Source organism: Acartia tonsa, chromosome 3 (genome assembly GCF_053477335.1).
Source record: "Acartia tonsa isolate MP-2025a chromosome 3, ASM5347733v1, whole genome shotgun sequence".
NCBI lineage: Eukaryota > Metazoa > Arthropoda > Copepoda > Calanoida > Acartiidae > Acartia > Acartia tonsa.
In genome coordinates, this window is record NC_137262.1 from 10,327,358 (window position 1) to 10,355,326 (window position 27,969).

General features: G+C 32.8%; 3 protein-coding genes across 5 annotated transcripts; all 3 read right to left on the bottom strand.

Annotated features, from left to right (window-relative positions):
- Positions 1-431: 431 nt before the first annotated feature.
- LOC145313284 (zinc transporter ZIP1-like) lies at positions 432-9,866 on the bottom strand. 2 transcript variants are annotated; one of them, XM_080152611.1, is made up of 11 exons: positions 9,754-9,866; positions 6,430-6,533; positions 6,040-6,184; positions 5,444-5,546; positions 4,817-4,936; positions 4,102-4,218; positions 3,388-3,507; positions 2,092-2,185; positions 1,545-1,675; positions 1,108-1,173; positions 432-720 (listed from the first exon to the last, which is right to left on the bottom strand). In XM_080152611.1, exons 2-11 carry the CDS (start codon positions 6,503-6,505, stop codon positions 616-618), a joined length of 1,077 nt encoding a protein of 358 aa, XP_080008737.1. In that variant the 5' UTR covers positions 6,506-6,533; positions 9,754-9,866; the 3' UTR covers positions 432-615. The 2 variants fall into 2 exon arrangements, with proteins under 2 accessions (XP_080008737.1, XP_080008738.1); XM_080152612.1 differs by having other exon boundaries at positions 6,040-6,178; positions 9,754-9,865.
- Positions 9,863-22,418, bottom strand: LOC145313283 (uncharacterized). 2 transcript variants are annotated; one of them, XM_080152608.1, is made up of 15 exons: positions 22,263-22,418; positions 21,500-21,701; positions 21,104-21,210; positions 20,413-20,514; positions 19,484-19,560; positions 18,985-19,081; positions 18,545-18,637; positions 17,881-17,947; positions 17,460-17,571; positions 15,234-15,361; positions 14,711-14,793; positions 14,158-14,269; positions 13,707-13,787; positions 13,134-13,181; positions 9,863-12,388 (listed from the first exon to the last, which is right to left on the bottom strand). In XM_080152608.1, the coding sequence occupies exons 1-14, from the start codon at positions 22,382-22,384 to the stop codon at positions 13,134-13,136; spliced, it is 1,431 nt and encodes a 476-aa protein (XP_080008734.1). In that variant the 5' UTR covers positions 22,385-22,418; the 3' UTR covers positions 9,863-12,388. The 2 variants fall into 2 exon arrangements, with proteins under 2 accessions (XP_080008734.1, XP_080008735.1); XM_080152609.1 differs by having other exon boundaries at positions 12,338-12,388; positions 13,129-13,181.
- Positions 22,390-27,774, bottom strand: Alg13 (Alg13 UDP-N-acetylglucosaminyltransferase subunit). The gene is made up of 5 exons (XM_080152615.1): positions 27,633-27,774; positions 27,272-27,372; positions 26,422-26,541; positions 25,373-25,435; positions 22,390-22,660 (listed from the first exon to the last, which is right to left on the bottom strand). The coding sequence occupies exons 1-5, from the start codon at positions 27,661-27,663 to the stop codon at positions 22,493-22,495; spliced, it is 483 nt and encodes a 160-aa protein (XP_080008741.1). The 5' UTR covers positions 27,664-27,774; the 3' UTR covers positions 22,390-22,492.
- Positions 27,775-27,969: the final 195 nt, after the last annotated feature.

A 27,969-nucleotide genomic window follows, 5' to 3' on the forward strand; every position in this document is an offset into this window, starting at 1 on the left:
ATCAACTCAACAATTGTGCTAGATTGAAATCCGATTGTGTTATCCAATTACATTGAACTTAAAAATTTAACAAAAATATTAATCATATTTTAAAATAGCTACCTATCTAAAGTTTAAATAAAGGGGGAGGAATTTTGTGCTAAAATTCCCTAAAGGTGTGAGTTTTAAGGCTTAAAAACAGTAGTAGAACGATAGTAGTAGTAGTATTCATTAAATATGTGTAGTGTATTCCTTACTGAATAGAACCATAGACAAAAAAATATATATTTATACCTCTTTAGTGAATATTATCGTTCTACTACTGTTTTTAAGCCTTAAAACTCACATCTTTACGGAATTTTAGCAACAACCTACCTCCCCCTTAGTAAAATGCAAAGTTGCTTAATTTAGATCTTTAATTGTTTAAAAAATAATTTAATGAAATAAGATACAATAACTTGAAATATAAGAAATGTAAAGTAAAATCAAAATGATACTCCATATTCTAAATTGAATGTAAGAAAGTAATGTAATGTATTTCTCTAATTAAAATATCATCAATAATACATGAATCAATGATCAGAAGCTACTATTGATACAATAAATATATTTTTTATCTTTACATAATATTTTTATTTAATGGGTAATGAATAATAATCCACAGATGCATGAGAAGCCGAGGACAACAAATAGAACTTTCCACAACCTGTTTGTTGGGACATTCAGCTCGTGTGGCAATACCTGCAATAAAATTAGTGTTGATAAAGGACGGTCCATGAAGTGTACTTACTGAATTCAGATAATTTTCTGAAAAAGCAAATTTGATCATATTAACAGTTTTCTTTGTAGTAAATACATATAATAACTAAACCTTATGATGGATGCGGAAATAAGGGGGAAGGGGACGGTATTTTCATCTATCCTAACCACTGCGGAAGGCCCTAACCCTGCGGGGCTATCAAATAGAACCTAATATAACCTAAACTAATAAACAAATGAAAATCACAACCCTACACTTATATTCAATTTATATAAAAATAGGGAGTGGGGATGTTTTAAGTGCTAAACCAGGTAATTCATGTGAAAGCACCTCTATATTTTAAGGATTTGTATAAATAACTGAATTACCTCAAAGAATGTAATATAAAGGAAGGTTCCACCGGATATTCCTTGCAGACAACTGTTGGCTATGTTCTACATTAAAAAAAAATAAGTTTAATCAGTTACATTGTTTCAATTTTCATGATTTTATCATGAAATACCAAAAAGAATGTTTATTAGACTGCTATTAATTCTTTGTCAAAGTTTAACAAATATTCAATTCTATACAATGAAATAACGGGATGTCTGTTTGATTTGTCCATAAAAGGTCTAAAAATTTCCAATTTGTCCATGGCAGGTTTTGGGCTATTTAGCGGTTGACAACAATACCATGAAATAACAAAAAGGTATTATTACTATGTGCTTTTTCATCTCATCGAAATAACAACATCTTTAAACCGTGAAGAAATACCATGTTTTTTAGAAACTATTCATAAAACCACGCAAGAAATATATATGCTGACCTGTGGCAATGAGTTGGGAAGATCTGTAATGAGGATACCAATGCAAAGTCCAACAGGACTGGCCAGAGAAAATATCAGGTTGGATATCAGGAAAGACTTGACTGACATTTCAGACTGGGCAATGTTTAAACCTGAACATGGAGTGAGTTATACAAGATTAAGATATTCAATGACATTTTTTGTTTGTTAAACAACAAATAATAGGTTCAGCTTTCAAGTTGACTTTTTAACTAAAAAACAACTAAAAATAATATAGTTTTCAAAATGTCTTTATAATTAAAACCTATGACGTCCAAGCTTTTTTAAAGAGGGATAAAATGAGCGATTTTAAAGTGTTGAGGAGGGTAATCTAATGTATTTTCTAAAATTTTGAGGGGATAAAATGAAGGGTAACTAAGTTTGAGGGGGGTAAAGCCCCTTAACCCCTCCTCCCCAGGACGTTTATGACTTAAACAATGTTGTTATTGCAGTGTTTTACTGTATAAGGATGATGTTCAATAGCAAGGATTTTTTTTTGGAATCCAGCCCAAATCAAAGTTAAACTTACCTAAACTAAATGCCATGACTGCTTTGTGCACAATAACAGCAATGAAAATGGATATAAGGTTCGAGTTCACCTCCTGTAAACCAATAGCCAGACCCTAAACAAAACATTATCAATTATTAAAGTATGTTCTTTTTCTTTTCAGTGTGGTTGGAAAAGGATCAAACAGTGTTTTTTTTTATCCTATTATTTAAAGTAGTAAGCTTCTTTTGTCTGTAGGGAAGGATCCCGCTAACCGCTGAACCGTTATCATATGGTTTTCCTTTACAGTGAAGCTTCTTATAGGTCCGTAGAAGGTTTTTAACCCTTTTATGAAAGAGTATCTTCACCCTCCTAAGAAAAATAAGCCCTAGAAAAATGCCACATCCCCACTCCCCCCCCCCCCCCGAAAAAAAACCAAAACAATTTAAAACTAAAATTAAAGGTAAATGGTCGATTTCCCCCATCCACAAATACCTAACGTGTCCCTAGATGCCTCTAGGGGCGTAGCCGATAGTAAAGTAAAAAGTACATAAATGCTTATTAGTCCGACTTATCTGCTTATACCTAACCGATTTTAATAATGAAGGTGTCATATTTGGGAAGCAACATAATGAAGTGGTAAAATTTTAAAATCAGCCGTTCAACAAAACTCCTCCAGTTTTGGTGAAAATTTTTCGAATTTATCCGAAAAAGATTTGGATTGCAATCCCTGAAAGGGAACTATCCACGAACGAAGCACCTTCCAGCATTGATCCATATTATTTTTTAATTAATATACTATATTTATGTTTAATATTTGGTTTATCGCCAAAAAAGTTGGTTTTACCATAGTTTTATGTGAAAAAAACTTTAAAATGTAAATCGTTTTTTGATGCAATGTCATCAAATGCTTTGTTAAGTGCAAAGGACAAAATAAAATAACACGGCAGAAAAGCATTAAATACTGTAAATCGCAAAAGTACTTTAATTAAACTGTTTATTATATTACAAGTTACCAACCCTTTTTCTAAATATACATTTTTAATCAAAATAATATACTTTTGTGTCAAAGCTTTTATATAACAGTTAAAACTCATCAAAACATTTGATAATATTGCACCAAAAAAAGCTTTATTTTTCATAGTTTTTTTCTTCATATAAAACCATGGTGAAACCTAACTTTTTAGTCGATAAACCAAATATCAAACCTAGTATATTCACTAAAAAATACTATGGATCAATGCTGGAAGGTGCTTAGAATCACTTGCTCTCGTTCGTGGATAGTTACCTTTGTTATACATCTATTGCCTATCATAAAAATAAAAGAGTTTAACTAACCTCAAAGACACTGTGTAAAGAGAGGGCTAGAAGGAGAAGGATACTTCTGAGGGAACTGTGTTGAAATACTCCATGAGAAATATGATCATGATCGTGGTGTCCATCATGTGCATGATGGGCCTAAATAAATACATAATATAATATTCTGAGTAAAAATAGCCAAGTTTTGTTCAAATCCGTAATCCGCGGCCAATTGCATATTTTTAAAGGGGTAGTTGCACGAAATGCATTTGAACTTAAATTTATTGAACTGATATTTTTTCGTGTTTAAACTTCATTTATAGGGCATATATTTGAAAGAATTTCAATTTTCTACCATGTAGTTTTAAAAATATCAAGACTTGAAAATTGTAATTTTGTGATATATGCAATTTATATAGCTGACTATTTTTACAAAAACAGCCTGCCGACCAAGTTAGTGATATATATTTATTGCAATACAATATTATAAATGTTTGATGGTATACTTATAACTTATTCTTATCCCTTTGATATTTAACTGTCCAAAATAGCTAAGGGATTGATTCTACTTGCCATTGGGATATATGTGTTAATGGATATAGAATATAGATAGATAGTGAAAAATTAACAATTATCCCCTAAAAACCTGCTCAAGAATATTAATGCATAGCTGTTCGTAAAAACTAAAGTAGTTAGATAAACGTTGATAAAAGTAGATTTTATAGGTATAGAATATATTGTTTGAATTCTAACCTGATCCGAGAGCCCTGTAATACTTTCTTCCCTCTGCAAAGCTCTGTAATCTGTCTCTGTATTTCTTCGAGATCTTGACAACAGGGGCTGACGTTCTTCAGACGCCATGTAGGACTCCTGAAAAATAATTGGGATTAGGTCATCAGTGACTTCAATTGTCCGTCCAAGGATAATAGTTCAACGTGTATTTCAGCTGAATGGTATGTTCTATTACCCAAGGATATTAGATTAAGTAATACCAACAACCAACCCTTTGTCATAACTGTACATGGTAATGATATGCAGTGCTCTTACTATTATTGTCAAGCGCCAGATATTTTAACGTCTCTAAAATGACGGAGTTTGTGCAGATTAAAAACCAACACCTACCCGCGACAGAAAGCGAAAACGCTACCATTTACGTTAATGCCGCGGGTTAAAATTAGTTCCATAAAAAGAATTCTAACAATTTTATGATCTTAGAATCTATTCCTGTTCAATAATAAGAAACATACGGAATGGTATTTCGTTTTATTTTCAAAATAACAAGCTAAAATAAAACGGTTCCCTTTTTAACAAAAAGTAACATTCTACTGCTTATAACTAAACTTAAATGTTCTAAATAACTTTTAAAATATACAATTTACAAATGTATGGTATATAAAAACTTTTTTATTAAGAATTTCTTTATAACACTGTTGCGTAAAAAGACTGTATTTCTGCAAATGAATCTTACCTGGAAGTAAAGGACTGTCTGTTCAATAGTAAGAATGAAGAAGAAACCCAAACAGATGATGAACTGTGCCAGAGGATAATCAAAATCAACATGGTAGGTTGTCTTGATTTGCTCTAATACCTTAATATGGGAAAATGTACATATATTTATGAATATTTGATGGACATTTCATAAAATCTGAGAGCAATGGTAAATGGGAGATAAAATCATTTTCTTATAAAAACATAATATTCTTATAGGTAGATTTTGGAAAACGATATCTCCAAAAGGAAGTATAGGTAGGTATTTATTTTTGAGCAACAGAAAAATAAATAAATGTACTTTTTTATATTTTATATAAAATTGACCTCTTCTGCATATAGAAAAAGAAGGGATCCTAAGGGATAAGACTATGGACGATAAAATAATATTCAGCCCTAATAATGATAAACAAAATTACCCGTTCAGTAGATTACAATTTTGGTTAAAACGTTTTAAAAAATACTAGTTTGGAATAAACAAATAAAAATTCAATTGGATTTTTGAACCAACGAACAAGTTACCGTGGTTTTCAAAACCCTCTACCCCCCCCCCCCTTCCATAAATAAAGGTTTTCCTGGTTGCTTTTCTACAAAACTATAGTTGTACCTGCTGAATATTCTCTTCAACATCAGGAATCAGATCCAGAAGGCAAGCAGCTATAAAAACTCCTCCAGCAAAACACGAGGCAAAACTTATCACAAGCCTCCATCTAATAAAACAACATTTAAATGTATTTAATTGTTAGCTGAAGTAACTCAATAAAGGGTAATTTCGGACATCAATTTTTGAATGATATGGAAAATGGCGATATATAAATATTAGGGGATTTATTTCCTTAGGTTTTTGTTAAAATTCAAGTAATTTATTATGCTATTAGTTGAAAAAAAACATTATGTAAAATTTAAAGCAACTTGGTCATTCATTATGTCACGTCCAGATTTTTTGTTCCTCCCTTTATTAAAGGGTTAAAAATTGCATCAGAAGTATGGCTTCATGGTGCTTCAAGAAAAGTTCGTTCGAAATAAAATCAGGAACCAAAGACCTTTCAAAATATCTAGCTATAAGACTTTTTCTGGTGAGTTCTTGGTAAATTCAAACAAGAAAACTGCATATGAATTTTTGGCTTTTCAAACAATTTCTAACTGCTCTAAAACTTTGCTTTACCTCACCCCTCTCTCCATTTAAACTTAACAAAATAATACCTTATTCTGGAAGTAACATCTGTGTTATCTCTGACTGAAGAGAATAGTTTGAGAGGGAACATACCAAATAGAAATGTGACAACCATCATGGAAAACATTACTATCAACTTCTCATATAACAATGTCGCCTTCATCTCACCTGAAACTATACAAAAAATCAAAAAAATATTATCCTTTAAAAAATTGAAAAGAGAACATACACAACATTTAAAATACATTTTGATTAAAATATGATCAATATTATATGTAAGGCAATTCAGGAAAATTAAAAAAAAAAGTAAAAATTAATGAGAATTTACTAACTTTTGTCCTTTTTTTAATGATGTAAGGCACTGTTCTTTCGATAATTTTAAAGATACAATTGTCATTATTTTTGTAAAAAAAACTTACCAGGCGTTGTCGACGGATCCATAATGATGGTGGCGTTTAATTCTTCCCCACCAGGAGATATTGTCTCACCCTCCATTTTGGTTTATTTCTAGTTTTCTTCTAAACTAAAAATATCAATATTTACTTATTTGGTATAACACAGCAAAGCACAAAAAATATTGGATGACAAAACAGACAAAGTAAGCTATGTTGTTGTTGTATTGGCTGCTCATAGTCCATATTCGTGTCCAGGTTGTCATCAGTAGGTGGGGGAGGGGAGGCTTATGGAGGGGGCTCTGGAGGGGGGCGTTGAAGAGGAGGGAGGCTGGTGAAACTGGGGTGTGATGATAGGAAGGCAGCTACGAGGGTGGGATTTTGCCAGAGGTCAATGGGATTTAGGTTGGTGGGGTTATTAGGGCAGGAAAAGAGGTGTTGGACTGTTTCAGGGGTAGGATTGTTGGGGCAGGATGGGCAGTTGGGTGAAAGAGAAGCGTTGATGGAATGCAGGTAACTTTGGAGCTTAGGACAATAATTGGATCTTAATTGGGAGAGGATGGTTCTGTAGTGCCTAGGAAGTTGGATCTCAGAGGGGTTGATGTTGGGAGGGGCATGATTAAGGACAGGATTAGGGGGATAGGAGTTGATGGCTTGGGTAACTGCAGAGGTGTGGAGTCGGGAGATGGTGGATTTGTAATTTGCAGGGAGGAGAGTGTTGTCAGGGGTGAGAAAAGGTTGGAGATTCGGGAGGAACATGGATTGGAGGGTGGATTTCTTGGATCTAGGACCAGGAGGGGTTGTGACATTGGGGAAGGATGGGTGGGAAGGACGGAGGGAGGAGGCCAGGTACTGGGAGCATAAAAGGGAGAGGTGGTTCCGTACTGGTAGGATTTTAGTTTCTTGGTGGAGGTGGCTAATGGGGGATTTTTTGGTGGAACCAGTACAGATGCGGAGGGCTTGGTTTTGGAGGACTTGGAGTTTGTCAATGTTGTTTTTGGAGGTGTTAGGAAACCAGACAGGACAGGCATAGGTGGTGATGGGGCGGAGGAGGGTGTTGTAAGTGGTGAGGAGGGTCTCCTTCTGGTGGCCCCATTTGGTGCCAGCCAGACATTTAAGGATTCTGAGGCGGGAGGAAATTTTAGAGGAAATGGTGGAGACATGGGAACTGAAATTGAAAAAGGTGTCAAAGGTAACTCCAAGGATCTTAGGGGTTTTCTCAAGGGGGAGGATGGAGCCGTTAATTTGGACTTGAGGATGGAGGTTGGATTGGTGCTTACGGTCAGGAGTGAAAAGGGTGACAGTGGATTTGTTGGGGGCGATGGAGAGGCCATTGGTGGAGGCCCAGTCAGCGATTGAGGAGAGGTGGGAGTTGATGGATTCAACTGACTGGGGGATGTCAGGAGAGGAGTGGAAGGAGTTGAGGTCGTCGGCATAGGAGGAGGTGGTGGCAGGGGGGATGTGGGGGGCATCTGCTATGTAGAAGTTGAAAAGGACGGGGGAAATAACAGAGCCTTGGGGGACACCAGTGTGGACAATTCTGGGGGAGGAGTTGGTATTTTGGTAGGAGCAGAAGGCCATTCTGCCACGCAGGTAGCAGGACAGCCATCTGATGATGTTTGGATGGAGGTTTGAAGAGGAGATTTTTTGGAGAAGGAGATGGATTGGGATGCAGTCGAAGGCTTTGGAAAGGTCAATGGAGGCTACGGTTGTGCGGCTGGGGGGGAGGTTTTGGTTGAAACCGTTAGCAATGGAGGTGGAAAGATTAAGGAGTGAGGATGTGGTGGAGTGGAGGGGTTTGAAGCCATGTTGAGAGGGGTGGGTGGAGAGGGATTGTTTAAGGTATGGGAGAAGGAGGCGTTCAAGGACTTTAGCTGCAGGACAGAGGAGGGAGATTGGGCGGTAGGAGGTGGAGAGGTCAGGGGGTTTACCAGGTTTGAGGAGGGCAATAATTTTGGAGAGCTTCCAAATGGCAGGGATATTAGCAGCGGAAATGGAGAGGTTGAAGAGTTTGGTAAGGTAGGAGATGCCATTTGGACCAAGGTGTTTGAGGTGGAGGATGTTGAGGTGATCAGGGCCAAGTGCAGATGAATTTGAGGAATTTTTAATAGCTTCAAGGACAAGGGCAGGTGTGAAAGGTTGGAAATCTCTGTTGAGGCGGTGGCGGTGTCTAATTTTGCGGATAATTTTTCTGGAGAAAGGGTTGGAGGTGTGGCGGGAGACAGAGGTGAATTGTTTGGTGAAGGATTCAGCAATGTGGGCGTGGGAGGTGTGAACTTTGTTGTTGAAGGAAATGGGTTGGTTGGAAGGAGGGGAATTGTTTTTGCCAGAAAGGGATTTGAGGAGGGACCAGAATTTGGAAGGGTTGGTTCTATGGTCGGATTTGGAAAGGGTTTCTTGCCATTTTTTGTTGGAGTGTTGGTTTACTATTGAGGAAATTTGTTCATTGAGGATTTGGATTTGAGGATCATGGGGGTTAATTTCTCTTAAGGAGTCTCTTTGCTGGATAAGGGGCTTAGCAGACTGGGGGAGGGAGGGATTGGAGTTTTTGATGAAGCCAGCAGGGACTGTGTGTTTGGAGGCAGTTTGGAGGATTTGGCGGAAGGTGGCTTCACCTTGGGAGCAGGAGGAGGGTTCAGGAAGATCTTCAAAGAGGGTTTCAGTTTCAAGGGTGAAGGTGTCCCAATCTGCTTTACGGAAGTTGTGGAAAGTTTTGACAGGGCGGGGGTTTCTGTTGATTTCAGGAAGGGAGAGGAGGATGGGGAGATGATCAGAGCGGAGGGTGGTGAGGGTGTGCCAGGAAAAGTCAAGGGCAAGGTGGGCAGAGCAAAGGGAAAGTAAGCTATGTTGAGTGGTCATAAAAAAGAAATAATGTTTGATTATAAAATGACAGAAAATCACGATACCTCCCCCAAAAAATACGTATTTTGTGGCATGACTGACCAACAGACTGTCAGATCATGTAAATTGTTAACTGGGCAAGAAAAAAAATATCTTAAAATAGTACCTAGCCAAGAAAATCACATTTCCCGCAGTGTTACGGATGAACCAAATAAAAAACAGATGGAATTCTCTATGTTGAAAATTGATTTCAAATTAATAGTTATTTCTCGCATCGTATTATAAACGGCTTTCCGCGGATATAGAAAGTACAATTATGAGATTAAAACAAGTTTATTAGCCTCGAGGTGCCAAAGGCACCGGCTAAAAAAACTGATTTTAATCTTATGATTGTACATTTTTATGTTCGCAGAAAGCTGGATATAATACGATGCTAGACATAGTTTTTTCGTATGGATGAGAACCGGTTCCTATCCACCGGATTCGAATGAATACGAGAAAAATTCATACCTCTTTCCTTGAAGTCCAAAATCCTCTCCTCCTTATTTCAAATTCTTTTCTTTTTCCATGTGTTATGCTTTTAAAGCAATTATTTAGTTTTCTAATAATGTTAAATAAATCTGAAATTATAATATTAATTAGAAGATCCTAAGATAAAATTTATGTATGCGTAATATAGGTTAAAATAGTTTATAATTTTATAATCTAATTATAAATATAGAGTTTATCAATCAATTACAATCTATTCTATTCTATTATAATATATAATTTATCGTTAAAAACTGAACAAGGGAATGAACGAGAAGATTTTAAATTTTCATGATTTTTAATTGTCAAAAGAAGACTGGGTTATTATTAGAGTGATGTGTCATAATTTAATATAAGGCGAATTTAAGAACATTAATTTCAATAAATTATGCTTCAGAAAATTCATATTTACAATCATATTATTACAATTTTTAAACATTTAAGTAATATACACATGAATTTGCAATTTTTTGTGCTCAAATATTATGTATTATTGATTAAAACTAAATTACGTGCAAATCATAATAAAATCAAAATCTTTATATTACTTTTAAATATTTATTGTTATTGTTTATATTAGAAGGTAAAAGGCATTGAATGTCACTAAATTAAAGGATAAACAGTACGCAACTAAAAATATAAAATTTCATTATCTTTAAGCAACTCTTGTAATATTAAAATAATAACAATCCTATTGCATAGATAAGAAATTAGTCAGCAGAAGAAGAATCAAGGTTACTTTTTATATTCATATTTTTATACTGATAAATTTTCTTATCTATGTTAATGAACTTGCAAATAAACTAAGAAATTTTATTTCACGTTTCAATGTCTACTTTGTCCACCCCCAAACACTGTGTACATTTCTATCATACAACCAAAAATATTGATTTAAAAATCAGGGAAAACAAATGTAAAAATCTGTCAAATAAAATTGCATTGTGTTTTATAATATGGTCCTTTCCACCCAAAAACAAACCGTTAATTTTAAGACATGGTAACAGAAACGGATATGAATTCAGTTTGTTGTTGTTATTTACCCTATAGAATGGGTTCGGGTTGGTCAAGAAGAGCCGACGAAACAGAATATTTTAATTTTTAATCTGAAAAATTCCCTCTCGTTAATGCAACAAATTGAAAATTCCAAGATTTTTGTATAATGTAAAAGATTTGTCCAATTTACAGCATATGCTGCTTTGTATGGACAATTACAACCCCCTCTCCACCTCCCCCAATTCCGAATCATAACCCTGGAATTCTTGGAATATTATATTGTAAATGTACATTCTATCTGGAAATAAAACTAGATATTTCTAGACATAAATTTTCAATTGCGTAATTTCCAAAATGTAAATTACATGCTAAGTATCTATTTAAAAAGACTTGATGTATTTGAACCATATAATGATATCAAAAGTACAAATTAAGAATGAAATTAGTCCCTATCCATACAACTTAACAAAACTTTGCGTATCTTTACATAAGTCAATAAGATTGCACTATCAAGCTAATACAAGCAAGCAAAGTTTTAAACACATAGAAAAGGGTATCCATATACACGGACAAATATTCAACGATTTTAATCGGTTTCATAAGAGAGCTTAGTAGACCCTGGACAATAAATAATGTTACCCCCAACTGAAAAATTAGTTTGTGCCACTAGGACATAGTTTTATGATTGTTTAGGGGGAAAGGACAAAGGAAAACAAAATAATGTTTTTTTTCTAAATAGTTATAATTTGTTAAAGCAAGTTTATCATTATAGCGGAGGAGTGGGATTAATTTATGTCCATTTGCCTATCACTGTAACAATGATTTATAACACACTTTTATTCACTATACATTCAAACCTCAATTTACTCTAAATGAAATCACAATAACTTGAACATTTTAGTAAATGAATAAAAATTGTTGAATAACTATCCCTGTTGCAGTGTATGTACTATACTATAAGGAAGATGAAATTCAATACAGAGATTATCAAATATATATGTCTTCTTATCTGTAACTATAATGCAATAATCAATCAGGAATCCAGGGATGGCAAATGAAGGATAATAATTTTTTATGCTTTGTTTTTGCTTATCCCTAATTAAAAGTAACAGGATGTCTGTGAGGTTGTCAATATTGGGGGGTCGACTCGCCCAACCCACTTCAAGTGCATCTTGAGGAGGCCATTGAAGGGCGTGGCCGCTAGACAAGAATATAGGGTTAGAAAATTTAAGGATAATCAAACCTTCCCTGGATATTTAAAAACAAAGATTTTCTATCTTCTATTTACCCATCCCTGCCTCCTTGAAAGCATAAAGATTTGTTGTATAACTAAACTGTAAACATTGCAAATAAAATTTCGAGATTATAAGCTTAATTAAATCATTAATAGAAATAGAAAAATTTTGATGTTGTATTTCTAATAGACCTTAAAATAATAATTTCAATATATTAAAATCAAAACATATAACAGTCAAAGGAGAACTACGAGCAAAAAATAATTTATAACATTTTTTATAACCATACAATTTTTAATATTTAATAATTTAATAATATTTTAGACAATATTATTGTCATGTTGTAGTTGGCTCTGATTAAAAATATACATTTTGTCTGCTAGGAAGCTCTAAAGAAACAGCAACATTTTTATATTTCTTATTTTATCGTACTTTCTTATCATATCATAGATAAGATAAACTAGAAAGATTGCGAGGCAATTTAGAATGGAAATATCCATGAAAGGGGAGGAAAATATCACTCAACGATCATGATATTACTTAAACATAGAATCATGAACATAGTAATAGTGTCTAACTTTTTATCTTTGTGACGTAACAAAAATCCATCTCTTTTTTAGGGGTTTCCTTTCCCACCACCCCTCTCATCCTTCGATTTTTGTTACGTCACAAAGATAAAAAGTTAGACAATATTACTAGGTTCTAGAATCATAAGAAAATAATGTATGAAATCATAGACTAAGAATAGTAGAATTGCCACCACAAGACTTGACAAAGATAAGAATAGATAAAATGTTTATAATGGAAGGAATATATCCACGAAAGGGAAGGAAAATATCACTCAACGATCATGATGTTACTTAAACATAGAATCATAAGAAAATTATGTATGAAATCATAGACTAAGAAAAATAGAATTGTCACCACAAAATTTGACAAAGATAAGAATTGATAAAATGTTTAGAATGGAATTATATCCATGAAAGGGAAGGAAAATATCACTCAACGATCATGATATTACTTCAACATAGAATTATAAGAAAATAATGTATGAAATCATAGACTAAGAAAAGTAGAATTTCCACCACAAAATTTGACAAAGATAAGAATAGATAAAAATGTTGCATTCCTTGCCTAATCCATTTCACTGACTCTAGAATTGCTCAATCTTATTGTGTACTCCTAAATACAAAATATAATAGTCATTTCTCGCATCGTAATATAAACACCTTTCCGCGGATATAAAATGTACAATTTTAAGATTAAAACCAGTTTATTTAGCCCCGAGATGCCAAAGTCACGGGGCTAAAAAAATGGTTAAAATCTTAAGATTGTACATTTTTATATATTTGTAGAAAACTGGATAGAATACGATGCTAGACATATTTTTTCGTTCTAATCCACCGGATATTAATCGATTTCGAATGAATGCGAGAAAAATATTAACTACAAGGCCGGAGTTCAGGATATTTGTATTATTTTGAAGAAAATTAATCCTAATATGAAAGTAACAGGATCTGTGTCTGTCCGTGTGCACCGAAGGAACTCGCTAACCTATAAACCGATATGGTTTTCCTTTACAGTGTAGCTTCTTCTTATATGTCCTGGGAAGGTTTTTAACTATATTCGGGGAGTGAACCACCACTTTTCCAAGGAAATCGCCCCTAGAAAAAATGATCTAAATTTTTTTCTGAAAAAAGTTGCTACCTGAATAAGATTGTATGCGCTACAAACATTTTTATGATTCTCCTTTCCTTTCTCCTCACAATGGCCGCAGCAAAAGAAAACCTAAACAGTATTAGTTTTCACGACAAATCAATAAAAAAAAACCAAAAACGTTCGTACCTATTTCTGACGGACGTCCGAAGTATCGTAGATCGGTTAGGAATAATGAAATTACTCGGGTAACCAACGTTTTATAACATCGTTATATTATTCGTTGACTAAAAAACTTTGGGTTTCTTATTCTTTATTGTAATTTAATTGGTTCCATACTGTACTTGTAGTGTCCAAACTTTTCAAACAATATTTTTGATATACGGAATGGGGGAATTTTATTAATCTTAATGAAAGGAACCTTACATTAAGGCAAAGGAAAAAATTTAATAAAAAATTATTTTTAATAAAAAATCAAAGTATATTATATATTATATTGTACCTGTTTACAATCCACACAAGGTTTAAGAGAATCCCTCCAGAATCCGCAGGTTCCACAGCCATCCTCTGGCTCAAATAATGCAGCTGCGAATTTATCCTTCTCCTCTTTATACCTGACATAATAAGGTAGAAAATTAAAACTTTTTGGATTATTAATTCAATCTATTTAGCCCAAAATAGCCTAAAACCTTAAGAACATAAGAGTTTTTCTTAGTTATATGAAAAATAGTTATTATTAATATTCAAATATTCATGTTTGGACGGACAAGAAACAAGGTTTCTGGCAAACCATGCTTAGTGAAATGTTTCTATTAACCAACTTCCCTTATTTCTCCCGTTAATACCAACTTCCTTTTGGTTACATACCAAAACCACTTAAACCGACAAAATATAAATATTTTCGGCAATTTCAGGTTGAATTATATTGAATAATGAATTAGGGCCCATAATAAATAGGTATAGAGAATAAGTTAAAAAACTCCAAAATTCAAGAAAAAAGTTTTTTACTAGTTCAGAAAAAAAAGAATTTTTTTTATATATTGCAAAGAAATTACCTTCTGACAGTAATGTAAGCTCTACAAACAGATGCATGGTCTTTAACATCAGCTCGCTTGCAAGCATTGGAACAGTAAAACACCTAGATATTATGGAAAAGTATTGTTTACATCAAGGAGAATAATATCCTTAAGAAGCGCAGCAGGAATAAATAATAGTTCCTCTTATAAAACAAACGCATGTAATATTACCGCCTTTATGACAGAAAGAAAATTAAATAATTATAAATAAAAGACAAGTAAAGATAAGTCAAACTACCAATCTTATTTTCTGCTTAATTACATTGTTATAGTGGTCTACACAAAAAATAGTTGCATATCAGTTGCAACATAGACGTCCAAAGAGGAGGGGGCCCGGGGGGGGGGGGTGAAGGGGTGTTTACCCCCCTAAAAAATTTGAACTTATAACTTTACGCCCTCAAAAAAGAGCTTTGATGTCCTTAAGTTGCAAACTCTATATGTTTGATTGAGTGGAATTTAAAATTATTAAATAATTCAAATATCGAAAATGTATTAGATATACCTTCTGGCAAAGTCTACAAGAGGCCATATTGATATCTTCTTCCCCACATCTCTCACAAACAGTTGGCTTGTTGCTGTACTTGACACTGCGTGGCGCATGCACAGGCAGTATGTAATCACTTTCCCCAACTAAATATGCACATTTAAAAACAGAAAAAGAGGGGGGGTAAAATGTGGTGACTCGTGCCACGACATACCAGCAATTTTATTTTGGGTGCTACTCCCTTAGTTTTAGAGATAATTGGATGAAATCTTTTGGGCTGGGTCACTAATTACCCCAACTATTGGTATCTTTAAAAAAAAAACGGCGGTGGGACCGCCGCTCCCGCCGCCAGCCGCCGTTTTCCGCCGCCACCAAAAAAATTTTTTTTATTGCATTTCTCGCCGAATTAGGCAATTTGGAATCATTTGAGACCATGTTATTTTTTTCAAAAATTTTTCCCCTTACAAGCACAACTGCGGGGGGACTTAGTCATTTTTTTCAAATTCTCGCTTATCAAGGTATATCTTAAATTCAGTGCTACTCCTGTGCTTTTAAAGATATTGAAAAAAAATCTTTTTAGGTAAGTCAGTAAAAAAATATTTGAATAAAAAATGGCGGCGGGACCGCCGCTCCCGCCGTCCGCCGCCGTTTTCCGCCGCCACCAAAAAAATTTTTTTTATTGCATTTCTCGCCGAATTAGGCCATTTGGAATCATTTGAGACCATGTTATTTTTTTCAACAAATTTTCCCCCTACAAGCAACCCTGCGGGGGGACTTTTCAAATTCTCGTTTATGAAGGTATATCTTAAAACAGTATGCTACTCCCTTAGTTTTAGAGATAATTGGATGAAATCTTTTTGATTGTGTCACCAATTACCCCAAGTTTTTTATCTTTCAAAAAAAACGGCAGCAGCACCGCCGTCCGCCGCCGTTTTCGCCGCCACCAAAAAAATTTTTTTATTGCATTTCTCGCCGAATTAGGCAATTTTGAATCATATGAGACCATGTTATTTTTTCAAATTTTTTTGGGGGCGGTGGCGGAAAACGGCGGCGGCGGATGGCGGGAGCAAGGTTGCTTGTAAGGGGAAATTTTTGAAAAAAATAACTTGGTCTCACATTATTCCAAATTGCCTTATTCGGCGATAAATGAAAAAAAAATTTTTTTGTGGCGGCAGAAAACAGCGGCGGACGGCGGAAGCGGCGGCTCCGCCGCCGTTTTCTTAATTCAAATATTTTTTAGTTACCAACCTAAAGAGATTTTGTTTGAATATCTTTAAAAGCATAGGAGTAGCTCAGAATATACATTGATAAACGAGAATTTGAAAAAAATGACAAAGTCCCCCCGCAGGGGTGCTTGTAAGGGGAAAATTTTTGAAAAAAATAACATGGTCTCAAATGATTCTAAATTGCCTAATTCGGCGAGAAATGCAATAAAAAATTTTTTTTTGGTGGCGGACGGCGGGAGCGGCGGTCCCGCCGCCATTTTTTATTCAAATATTTTCAAATATTTTTTTACTGACCTACCTAAAAAGATTTTGTTCCAATATCTTTAAAAGCACAGGAGAAAGGGGAAAATTTTTTGAAAAAAATAACATGGTCTCAAATGATTCCAAATTGCCTAATTCGGCGAGAAATGCAATAAAAAAAATTTTTTTGGTGTCGGCGGAAAACGGCGGCGGGCGGCGGAAGCGGCGGTCCCGCCGCCGTTTTTTTAAAAAGATACCAATAGTTGGGGTAATTAGTGACCCAGCCCAAAAGATTTCATCCAATTATCTCTAAAACTAAGGGAGTAGCACCCAAAATAAAATTGCTGGTATGTCGTGGCACGAGTCACCACATTTTACCCCCCCCCCCCCTTTAAGTACAGTTTTCCAGTAGGGCTTCGAAACTTATTAATATCCGCTAAATAAGAACCAGTTCTGAGCAAAACTAAAAATTCATGTATCGTATCGTATTATAGACATTTTTTACGAATAATAAAATAAAATGATACATTCACTGCAGTGAAACTAAAGTCCCATTTCTTTTTAATTTATTCAGATATACATTTCTTTGAACATGGCACCATTTTCAGTCTTATGCAGTTTAGCTGGATGTTGACAGATCTAGTAATCCTTTACATATTAGTGTCTGGATATTCTTATTATGGCAGTTCTGTTAAACTAGCGGGAGTAATGGCACACCAAACGTTACAGTATCAGTATGTTACAGTATTATCATGGAACAGAAGCAATATATTCATACCTATATCTCTTTTAATGCTCCGAATTCTGTTCATCCCATTAATCTGCTTCTTTGATTTTGGTTTGTCTTCGTTACATTCCTCAGAATTCTTTCCAATTAAGATGCATTGAACCTGAATCAAAATTTTGAGTTAAAAAACATTCTCAATTTTTTTGATAGTAGTGGAAATATCAACATTTCCACATGCACTAGGACGATTTAGCGATTTCCATGAAAATTAGGTTTTCATAATGAAAAAAAAAACCTTCGAACTCACAAACATTGAGAAAAAAAAATCATCCAATGAAAACATTTAGGTAATAATGCTAATGCTAATCTTTCTAGTGCTCCATGTAAAAATGATTATTAATAGATTTTTTTCATAAAAGCAATGAAACAATAATAATACAATGGCGGCAAATAACTAATTTTATCTTCTTACCTTGCTTGATTTACCAGAATTTCCAGTTTCCTGATTAACAACCACACATTTGCTTTGGAACTCTTCCCTAAATGAACAATTTTGGTAATTCTATAAATTCATAAATTAGTATTTATATGAAAACACCAGTATGTATAAAGCAACATACCAAGATTAAAAAATACATAAAGCAAAAATGAGTGTATAAAAAATTACTGAGTTAGAGAATCATTGATTGAGTCAGTGAGTAACCTAAGTTTTATAAAACTTTTTCTCGTATTCATTCGAAACCGGTGGATTAGAACCGGTTCTCATCCATGCGAAAAAACTATGTCTCATCCAGTTTTCTACGAACATAGAAATGTACAATCATAAGATTAAAACCATTTTTTAGCCGGTGCCTTCAGCATCTCGGGGCTAAAAAAACTGGTTTTAATCAAATGATTGTACATTCATATCCGCGGAAAGCTGTTTATAATACGATGAAAGAAATAACTATTCTCGTAGGTGTTCTTAAAACTTTAGAAACTTTATTGATTATCTTGATTAGTGGTCCAATTCAAAATGTTTATCTACTCTAGGGGTAATTTTGTTTATCGATCATTATTATTGGGAATTTACAATGTACATAAATTTACTTCTATTGTCATATCCCTTAAGCTCTCCGGCTAATATTAAATCTCACCTGAACTTTTCATTATCATCGTCACAGGAGCAAAACTGTAGCAGTTCCCAATCCTTTAATATTTCCAAAGTTCCAAGCTCTTTCAGAAAATTCCTAAAAGAAAGTTTTTTATTGTCGTTTTACTTATTTTTAGATTACTTTTTTACAAGTAGATTATCTAAGTATTTCGACTTTAAATTAAAAATTAAATAAGCCTTTTTTATAAAGTAGTAAAGTTTTTTTGTCTCTAGCTTAAGATTTTGTTAACTACAGAACTTATTAAGTTCTCAATTTTAGGGAAGCTTCACACAGGTCCACTGGTGGTTTAAGGTTATTTCATTTGTGGATTCAAGTATTTGGATGGTTTCAGGCTATAATTCTGACTTTCCCTACTCCATCGATTTTAAAACCCTATAAGATAGGGGCGCAGTTGATAGTCTAAAACTAACATATTAACTTACTTTGATTGTGGTACAAAAGAACCAGTTTTACTACTTGTTTGATAGTTCAAAAGTTTACATTTTCCACAAACATTCAGCACGTCCAAATATTTCGGTCCTAATAATAAAAATATTTTTGTCTGGGGAAATTAGGTATATTAGAAAGATCCTCAGAGTAGCTATTTTTTAATAAAACTGTAATATTCTAAACTCATTAAAGACGTAGAGAAATAGTTGTAACTATATAACAACGACTAAACAAAGAAATTATGTAAATTATAAAAACCACATTATCTCATTCGTTGGATAACTTTTAATCAATTTTTAATTGTTTGATAAAAAAATGTATAAACAAAAAGGCATAAAAATTGTCAACCAGTAATCCTAAATAATCTTAATCTACAGAAGGCGTAATAATGTTTATTATTGTTGGGAAGGTAAATCAGTATAGGATATCCCTTCAGATCCCTGGACTGACAATAAGCAAACTCGTAGAAAGGAAATATGATTGTGTATTTACCTAAAATTGCGAGTTCTCCAGAATTTAAATCTTCCTCCGTAAAAAGTTTAACTTTCATCTGTCTTGCATTATGTGACCTTAACAAATATACCTATCATACAGTATAAATGAAAAAAACACATAATATGCTTTAATTTCACCATTCCTACACGACAGTGTTTAAAAGGAGGAAAGTATAAGTGAGGACAACCCTAAATCACAAAAAATTCCACCAAATGTTTTTTTGGCATGGGTGTTGCTTAAAAGTAGAGCTGTGATGAAAACCTTCTTCCCAGTTTACTTGAAATAATAATATTTTTCTTCCACCTAACATTTTCATTGTTAATTTATACATAAATAAAGGTACAAGGTTTTTAAAAGCGAAGCTTTTCTGTAATTAAGGTCGGTCCGTCCGTCCGTAACGGATAGCTTTTTTCGCTATTTTAGGCATGTTAGAATTGTTCTATTGATTTCAAACTTTGCATGGTGATTCCTGTAGTAGTTAGGTACGATTTAGAAAGCGTAGCAACTCTATAATCATTACCAGAAGGTCCATACGTCCATTTTAAACATGTTGATTTTGTTTACTTTTTTAACAACAAATTTTTATGCGATCATCTAATAATCCGATTGATCTGATTTTTGGTATACTGATTCCTGGGACAACAAAGTACAATATTATAAGCAAAGCAACTCTATAATCAAGTCCTAAAAATATAAGTATGTCCATAAACATTATTCTGTATCAAGCAGTTTATCAACAATTTTACTTACAATTTTGCTTCGACATTTATACATTTATATTCTGATTATTCAGTTCTGACACTATACAAGTGTTAGTGTCCGTTTGTCCTCCTGTTTCAGTGCTTTGCTTTTATGGATGTTGTCATCCATGTTTAGACATTCTTTCCAAGTGTTTAAATAGCAGTTGGACCAAACAGCAATCATACCTGTTTCCAGAATCCTGGCGATAGATGGATAAAGACTCCAGACCATCCTCATTTTCCTCGTTAAACTCAAACCTTGGCCTTTCCCAGTTGTCAATTTCGGAGCTAAAATATTTTATTGTTTTAAGCTGGGTACAGACGTTGTCAGTGTTTAACATTTACAGAAATAGGGCTAAACCCTTCACACGGGCGTACACAAAACCAGTTCAGGCTGTCCAGTGTCGTCCATCCATCCATAGTAAAACAAAAATCAAGTTTCTAGCCCGCGACTACCCAAGAAACAATATTCAATTATGTCTTTGTCCGATAGTGCAACTATTGAAGGGTTTACCTAGCTTTCTCGTGATCAGAGAATCTAAAATAATATCTCATAAACAGCATAGAAAGCTAAAAATAAACCTATAGCTTCATAGAAAAAGGATTAATGATATTTATGAAGTCCAGTTTAAGTTAAACCGAAAGTATTTCAGAGTGTTTAAAACTTAATGATAATATTTTGAGAAAAAATATATTAACAAGTATGCTTACATCAATAAGTAACAACGCTTAAAAATAGCAGATGTTTATTAATGAGAGGGATAGTCCCCCTTTTATATTTCAACCATTTCTAGAGTAACTGTGTTTATAAGAGTAACATATCAATTAATATTTATAGAAAAACTATGTAAAAATACACCAACAAAACTGAATTTACCTGTCTTTCATGGCTATGTTATATCCCACTCCTTTAGGAACAATCAAAGGAATTTTATCTTTGAGTAATAAGTGTGGGATATCACATTTTTTGTTAAAACCCATCAACTGCACAAATAAATTTATGATAATTTATATTTTTTAAAGAAATAGGTAGGTAGGTATTGTGTTTGAGACCAGTCTTTAAGAATAAAAGAGGCAATAAGGAATTTTTTTTAGCAATTTTGTATGATTTTTATACATTTAAAATGTGCCAATACTTATTAATAATGAAGGTTTTAGTTACCGTAAATAAGTATTCTTTTATAAGATTAGATAGTATCTAATAGATACACTAGGTAGAGAAATATCAAAACAAAACAAATACTGTTAAAATTCTCATTTTATCATAAATTTCCTTGATTTTAGTTAGAACAATAACACTCGTACTTTCATTCTGTGCCAGCTCAAATTCTATTATTTTCAATATAGGATAGTTGTACTGATGTATAATTTCTTCTGCTTTTTTTCTTGAATTTTTAGTTTTCCACTCGGTTTTATTGAATGTAAGATGACAGCTGGGTTTTAGGGTTACACAGTTTGCTGTATTCTCACCATCACTAAAACAAAATTGTGTTTTAAATAGGAAGTGAAATACTTTGTTAAGTGAGTTAAGTAGGAGGGTGGTTTTAGCGCATTCTTTCAGCTCTTGGGGATAATACCTAGTAGGAGACTATAACAGCAACCAAAAATTGAGTTGCTTTGAATTTCCATGATTCTTGCGGTATAACTAAGAGTAAGATTATGGATGATATTGATGTATACCCCAATGATAATTAACAAAATCACTATTCTGTAGATTGATATCATTGATTGAAAAGTATGGATAATTCTAGTTTAAATCTTAAAAAGAGTACTTAGAAGTTTAAAGGACCATCCATTTTTATAAAATTTTGTTTTATAAAGGGAGGAGTATGTTGCGCTAAAAATACGTAAAGGTTGTGAGATTTAAGTTAAAAACAGTAGTAGAACGATAAAAATGTATAGTTCTTTTCAATAAGAAATACACATATTAAGTGAATATTATCGTTCTACTACTATTTTTAAGCCTTAAAACTTTCACTTTTACGAATTTTTAGCGCACACTACTCCTCCTTTTTTTACATAATAGAGAATTTTACCTGACAACAAGCTGCACGGGTGGGTCAGCTTGATAAACATGAACTATTTGCCACAACGGCTGATAAACTCGCCGGGAGCTAAAAACATTTAATAAGGAACCCCTAGAAAGGGTTATAGACATTTTGTCTGAAATTTTAAATTATAGAGGTTTTAATATCACAGTTAATATATCACAAAAAAATGTTATTTTCTAATGGTTAAGATCATAATTCAACACCAACTACTGCAACTATATCATATTAAGCTCTTTCATTAGAAAATTTGAGAAAATGTGTGGATTAGCCTTTGGAAATGGTTGTTCTGGTTGCAATGAACATGATTTAAGTACAGATTCTAGTGTGAATAATGTGGAAAAGTCGGCATATTTTAATTCTGCCAGTTTTTCTGCTAATTCAGTCTGAAAAATAAACCACATTGATCATATTTAACTAGAAAATATAAAGCTTAAATTGTTTGGTTTGTTAAGCCCATGTGCTAGATGGGTAAAGAGAAAACAATAAAGGTACTATAACTTAAATAAACCTTACAGAAAACTAACTTTCAATTCAACAGATATGAACAAAACAGCAATTATTTAAAAAAAATACCTTTCTTAATGTTGCAAAAAAAATTTAAAATTAGAATTAAAAAAAATATTCAAATGTGTTTATTTCCTGATGATTATCCATACGAATCATTCTTGTAAAAGGGGACTATCCACGAACAAGAGCAAGTGACTCTAAGCACCTTCCAGCATTGATCCATAGTATTTGTTTTAGTGAACATTGTAATAATCAAGTATGTACCAAGCGCAGCATTCAACATCATAAAGGCAGGTTTCTCTGTAATGAGAGTTGGTGACTGTACAGTTTAAAGAAGATAGATTTGGAGACCTCCAACGGCACCAGAACCAGCTTTATAAGAAGATTTAGTACTTATATATATGTTATTTTATGTAAAGTTCCCATAAAATATCTTAAAATTGTTGTTTTGTAAAAAATCTGATATTTCTTTTTTTTACACAAATTTCCCCAAAATCGGGAATTTTTATGCAGAGAAATTAAGTCCAAAAAATTCTCTCAAAAAATATTTTTTTTGTCTGACAAAATTCCCCAGTAAAATTTATGCGGGAAAATTTGTCCAGGAAGTATTTGTCCTACTTATATGGAAAGAGAATAAAATGCCGCAAATTATTTTTGTGCTCTGCCCAACCAAATATTTCCAATGTGCTATTTTGCACATGTACTGTTAGTACATTGTTTATAAATTGTAATTCTTTCAAATATTATAATTTAATTCAGTATAAATCAATCTGTTCAGCAGATTGGTTCTCTATTAATGAAGTGATTTTATAGTTTTAAACTGTTTTTATAGTTTTAAGTTTAATTTATTAACTATTATTATTGTAAATGTAATAATAGCTTAATGTTGTTTAGCCCTTTATTCTTCTATAATAATTGGCTATATTAATATGTTTTAAGTTAATTTTTAAAAATCTTTTACTTTTTTATATAAAGTAAAATGATTAAACTTGTAATTTTAAGTTTTATATTAATATATGTTTATGTTAATTTTAAATCTTTTACTTTTTATATAAAGTAAATTGATTAAAAAAACTTGTAATTTTTAAGTTTTATATTTAAAAAATTTTAAATTTTTTTTATCATTGTTTAAGTTGAACAAAATATTTTCCTTTAATGATATATTTTGTTAATCAATTGAGTTAATAGTTATTGAATCATATAACTTATTAATTTCATTAAATGTTTAAAGTCATATAAAATTTCCGAATTTTATTTACTTTTAGTCTCAATGACTGTTAAATGTAACTTCTTTTCTATAAGTCTTATATATATAAATTGATGGTATTCAGAAGTAAAATGCTATGCTATGCTACTAGTGATAAATCGAACACAAAGTGACACCAAGGTAAAAACATTTCCAAATAAATAATTAGTTAACACAATACATCAAAGCTAATGAATATTATTAATAATAGGAGTGTTCCTTCTGTGTTCTTTTCCCAAGCACCCCAATGGAGCTGATTCCATAGGTACTAATAATTCATAATCCATTTCATTTTTCAAACACCTAACTTGCTCTTCTGCCAAGCTCACAATTACTGTGTTTAGTCTAAAGAAACCAGTTACTGTTCTCGTGCTTGGTGCCTCTTTAAGCAGATTTGGTCAAGGTGAGATGAACACATATTCTTTGAATTATTAGAACACTTCTTAACACTACCTATAAATAATAATGTAAACTATTTCCAGTAGGAATGGAATAGTGGATAAAGTGGCTGGAAATAACATTGCACACCATACTTCCGCAGTAAGTTTGATTTTAAATATTAAAGTAGCTAGTTTAAAAAATAGGAACCATCAATTTTATTTTTAACTTCATTTCCAGTTATTAATGTTTACTAAATGTATTGTAAATTGTAAAGAATATTTAACTTAATATTTAATTTAAATATTCTAAATAGTATTTTTTTATTTTAGGTAAATTGTTACCTATGTGTACATGACTGTAGTGTAACTATATTTGCAGAGATAAGTATGAACCCACACTTGTGACTTCTCAGTTACTGTTTCTTGGGCTACCTCTTCTCAGGTAGTCTTGTTCTTGTTCTTAATAGCAGCCACTCTTTTTTCACGGCTGCTACAAACATGCTAGATTTATGTTTGATATTTGGTTTATCGACTAAAAAGTGTAATGTAAAGCATTTTTTTAAAGCAATATCATCAAATACATTGTTTAGTTCAAAGGACAAAATAAAATAACACGGCAGAAAAACATCAAATGATGTAAATTGCAGAAGTTCATTAATCCTTTTTCTAAATATATATTTTAAATCACAATAATATACTTTTGTGTCAAAGCTTTTAAACAACAGTTTGAACTCATCAACACATTTGATGATATTGCACCAAACAATGTTTCAAAGTTTTTTATCATATAAAACCATGGTGAAACCTAACTTTTTAGTCGACAAAGGAGATATTAAACATAAACCTAGTATATTCACTAAAAAAATACTATGGATCAATGCTGGAAGGTGCTTAGAATCCCTTGCTCTTGTTCGTGGATAGTCCCCTTTAGAATTAAAAAAATATTCAAATGTGTTTATTTCCTGATGATTATCCATAAGTTTATCGTTCACAACCATTATCAATTTCTTTTCTAGTCCTAGAACCTAAAAACAAAGCATTATCTAATCCTGATACTAAAGATTTATAATTTGAGGTACCTGTCCTTATGAAACGCTTAAAGAAAATATGATAACGGCTACTATTAGAGATAAACATCAGCATCATTTGTAATGATTTTAAATTACTCTAGGGTAAATACAATTTTCTAAGCTGCTATTCTATAAAATAAAGCAGTAATGTTGTTTTCTAAAGCTAAAGATCTTAGACATTGCTTGTTCGAAAAAGTGTTTCTTTTCAGGGACGCTATTTCAATGTCTTGAGGTGTTTTAAGAATAAGATATTTTCCTAACACATCCGAGCTTCAACTATTGGCTTGGGGCGGGGCAACTAGTAAGAAATAGCTATAAAATTTCAAACACAAAGGGAGGGGGCGGAAGTGACACTTTTTGAAACCAAAACTTAAAGTCAAAGGAACTCAACTAAATAAAGAGTTAAAGCTTTGAGATTTGCCATGGCAGTTGCTTTAAAGAGGTGCAATATGGAACTGTGAAGAAACGGCGGCGGAACCGCCGTTTCCCGTCGAATTTTTTTCTCTCGCTTTTTATGTCATATTAGACATTTTTCAAACATGATCATCTGAGATAAACTTTTTTTTTCATAAAAATTTCCCTTATATTTTCACTTGACACTTGTAAGATTTTACACTTGCAATTTTTTTTTAATATTGACATGTTTGAAATATTACATGTATCACATGACAATATAAGGAAATTTTTATGAGAAAAAAAAGTTTATTACAGATTATTGAGAAATGTCTAATTTGGAGAAAAAGGCAAAAAAATATCGGCAGAAAACGGCGGTTTTCGGCGGGAGCGACAGTTCCGCCGCCGTTTCTTCACAGTTCCATATTGTACCTCTTTAAAGCAACTGCAATGCCAAATCTCAGAAATGTAACTCTTTATTTAGTTGAGTTTCTTTGACGTCTAGTTTTAGTTTCAAAAAGTTTCACTTTGGCCCCCTCCCTTTATACCTCTAAACAAGTGCCTGCACCGGCATGAGAAACAATAAGGTCTGCAGTTGTCATATCTTCTACAAGGCTGGGTTTATAATCATAACTTGTTGAGTCTAGTAGACACTCAGATAAATCTGCCTTAAAGAAACATAGCCTTAAAATTGATTTAGAAGAAAACTAATTTGACAGGTTCAACTTATAACATTAGTCTAGAATTGAGTAGCCCCAAACAACAAACACATGTTGACATGTAGAATATTTTTAAAAGCGAAGCTTTTCTATAATTAGGGTCGATCCGTCCGTACGTTTGTCCGTCCGTAACGGATAGCTTTTTTCGTTAATTCAGGCATGTTAGAATTGTCCTATCGATTTCAAACTTTGCATGGTGATTCCTTTAGTAGTTAGGTACGATTTATAAAGCGTAGCAATTCGATAATCATTACCAGAATGTCCGTACGTCCATTTTAAACATGTCGATTTTTTTACTTTTTAACAACAAATTTTCATGTGATCTAATCATCCGATTGATCTGATTTTTGGTATATTAATTCCTGGGACAACAAAGTATAATGTTATAAGCGAAGCAACTCTATAATCAAGTCCTAAAAATGTAAGTATGTCCATAAACATTATCCTGTATCTAGCAGTTTTTCAACAAATTTACTTACAATTTTGCTTCGACTCTTATACATTTATATTATGATTATTCAGTTCTGACACTATACAAATGTTAATGTCCGTTTGTCTTACCGTTTCAGTGCTTCGCTTTTATGGATGTTGTCATCCTTATTAATTTTATTTTTATAAAAATTTCCATATTGGTACTGTTTTATATCTCGGTCTATTTTAAAAATAAACTTCTTTCTACCTTTGTTTTTCCAGCCTGTACCGTCATACTTTTAAATCCTCTGTCTTGTAAAATAAGTTGGATTTCAGGTGAACACATCATGTGAACTAAATCATCAAATCCTAAACAAAATAAATTTAAAGAAATTCGTGAGATAAGACAATGGGCGATAAATAGATGTTAATCCCCCCCACCCCCCAAAAAATGACCTCTTCTGCATATTATTATTGGTTAAAAAGTTTGGATATTGCTATTCAAACCAAAAAACAAGATTGAATAAAAAGTACCCAAAGTAGTGAATAATCTAGTGTGATCCTAGAATATTGGGGACCATAAAAATTTACAGTCAATTATAAGATAGAATCATCAAAAAAAAACTTACTAGTAGTGCCAACAGTGACAAAAACTTTCATTTTAATATCTGAAATATTACAATGGAAAATGAAGTTTGATTTATATATAAAATGTGCATGAAAATAAGTAAAAGCTATATAAACAAGATTCTAGGTTTTTAAGTCAAAATGTATAGAATAAACAAAGAAAGGGCGAATATGGAAGTGTCACTTTTTGAAAACAACACAAAGCAATTTTTAAATGAGTTACAGAACTGGGATTTTGCTTGGCATTGCTTTAATGTTTTAGTACAATATTATGTATTTACGACAGTAGAGTTGTTGACAGCCGACATTTTTCAGCAGTACATTATTTTTAAGCGTCAG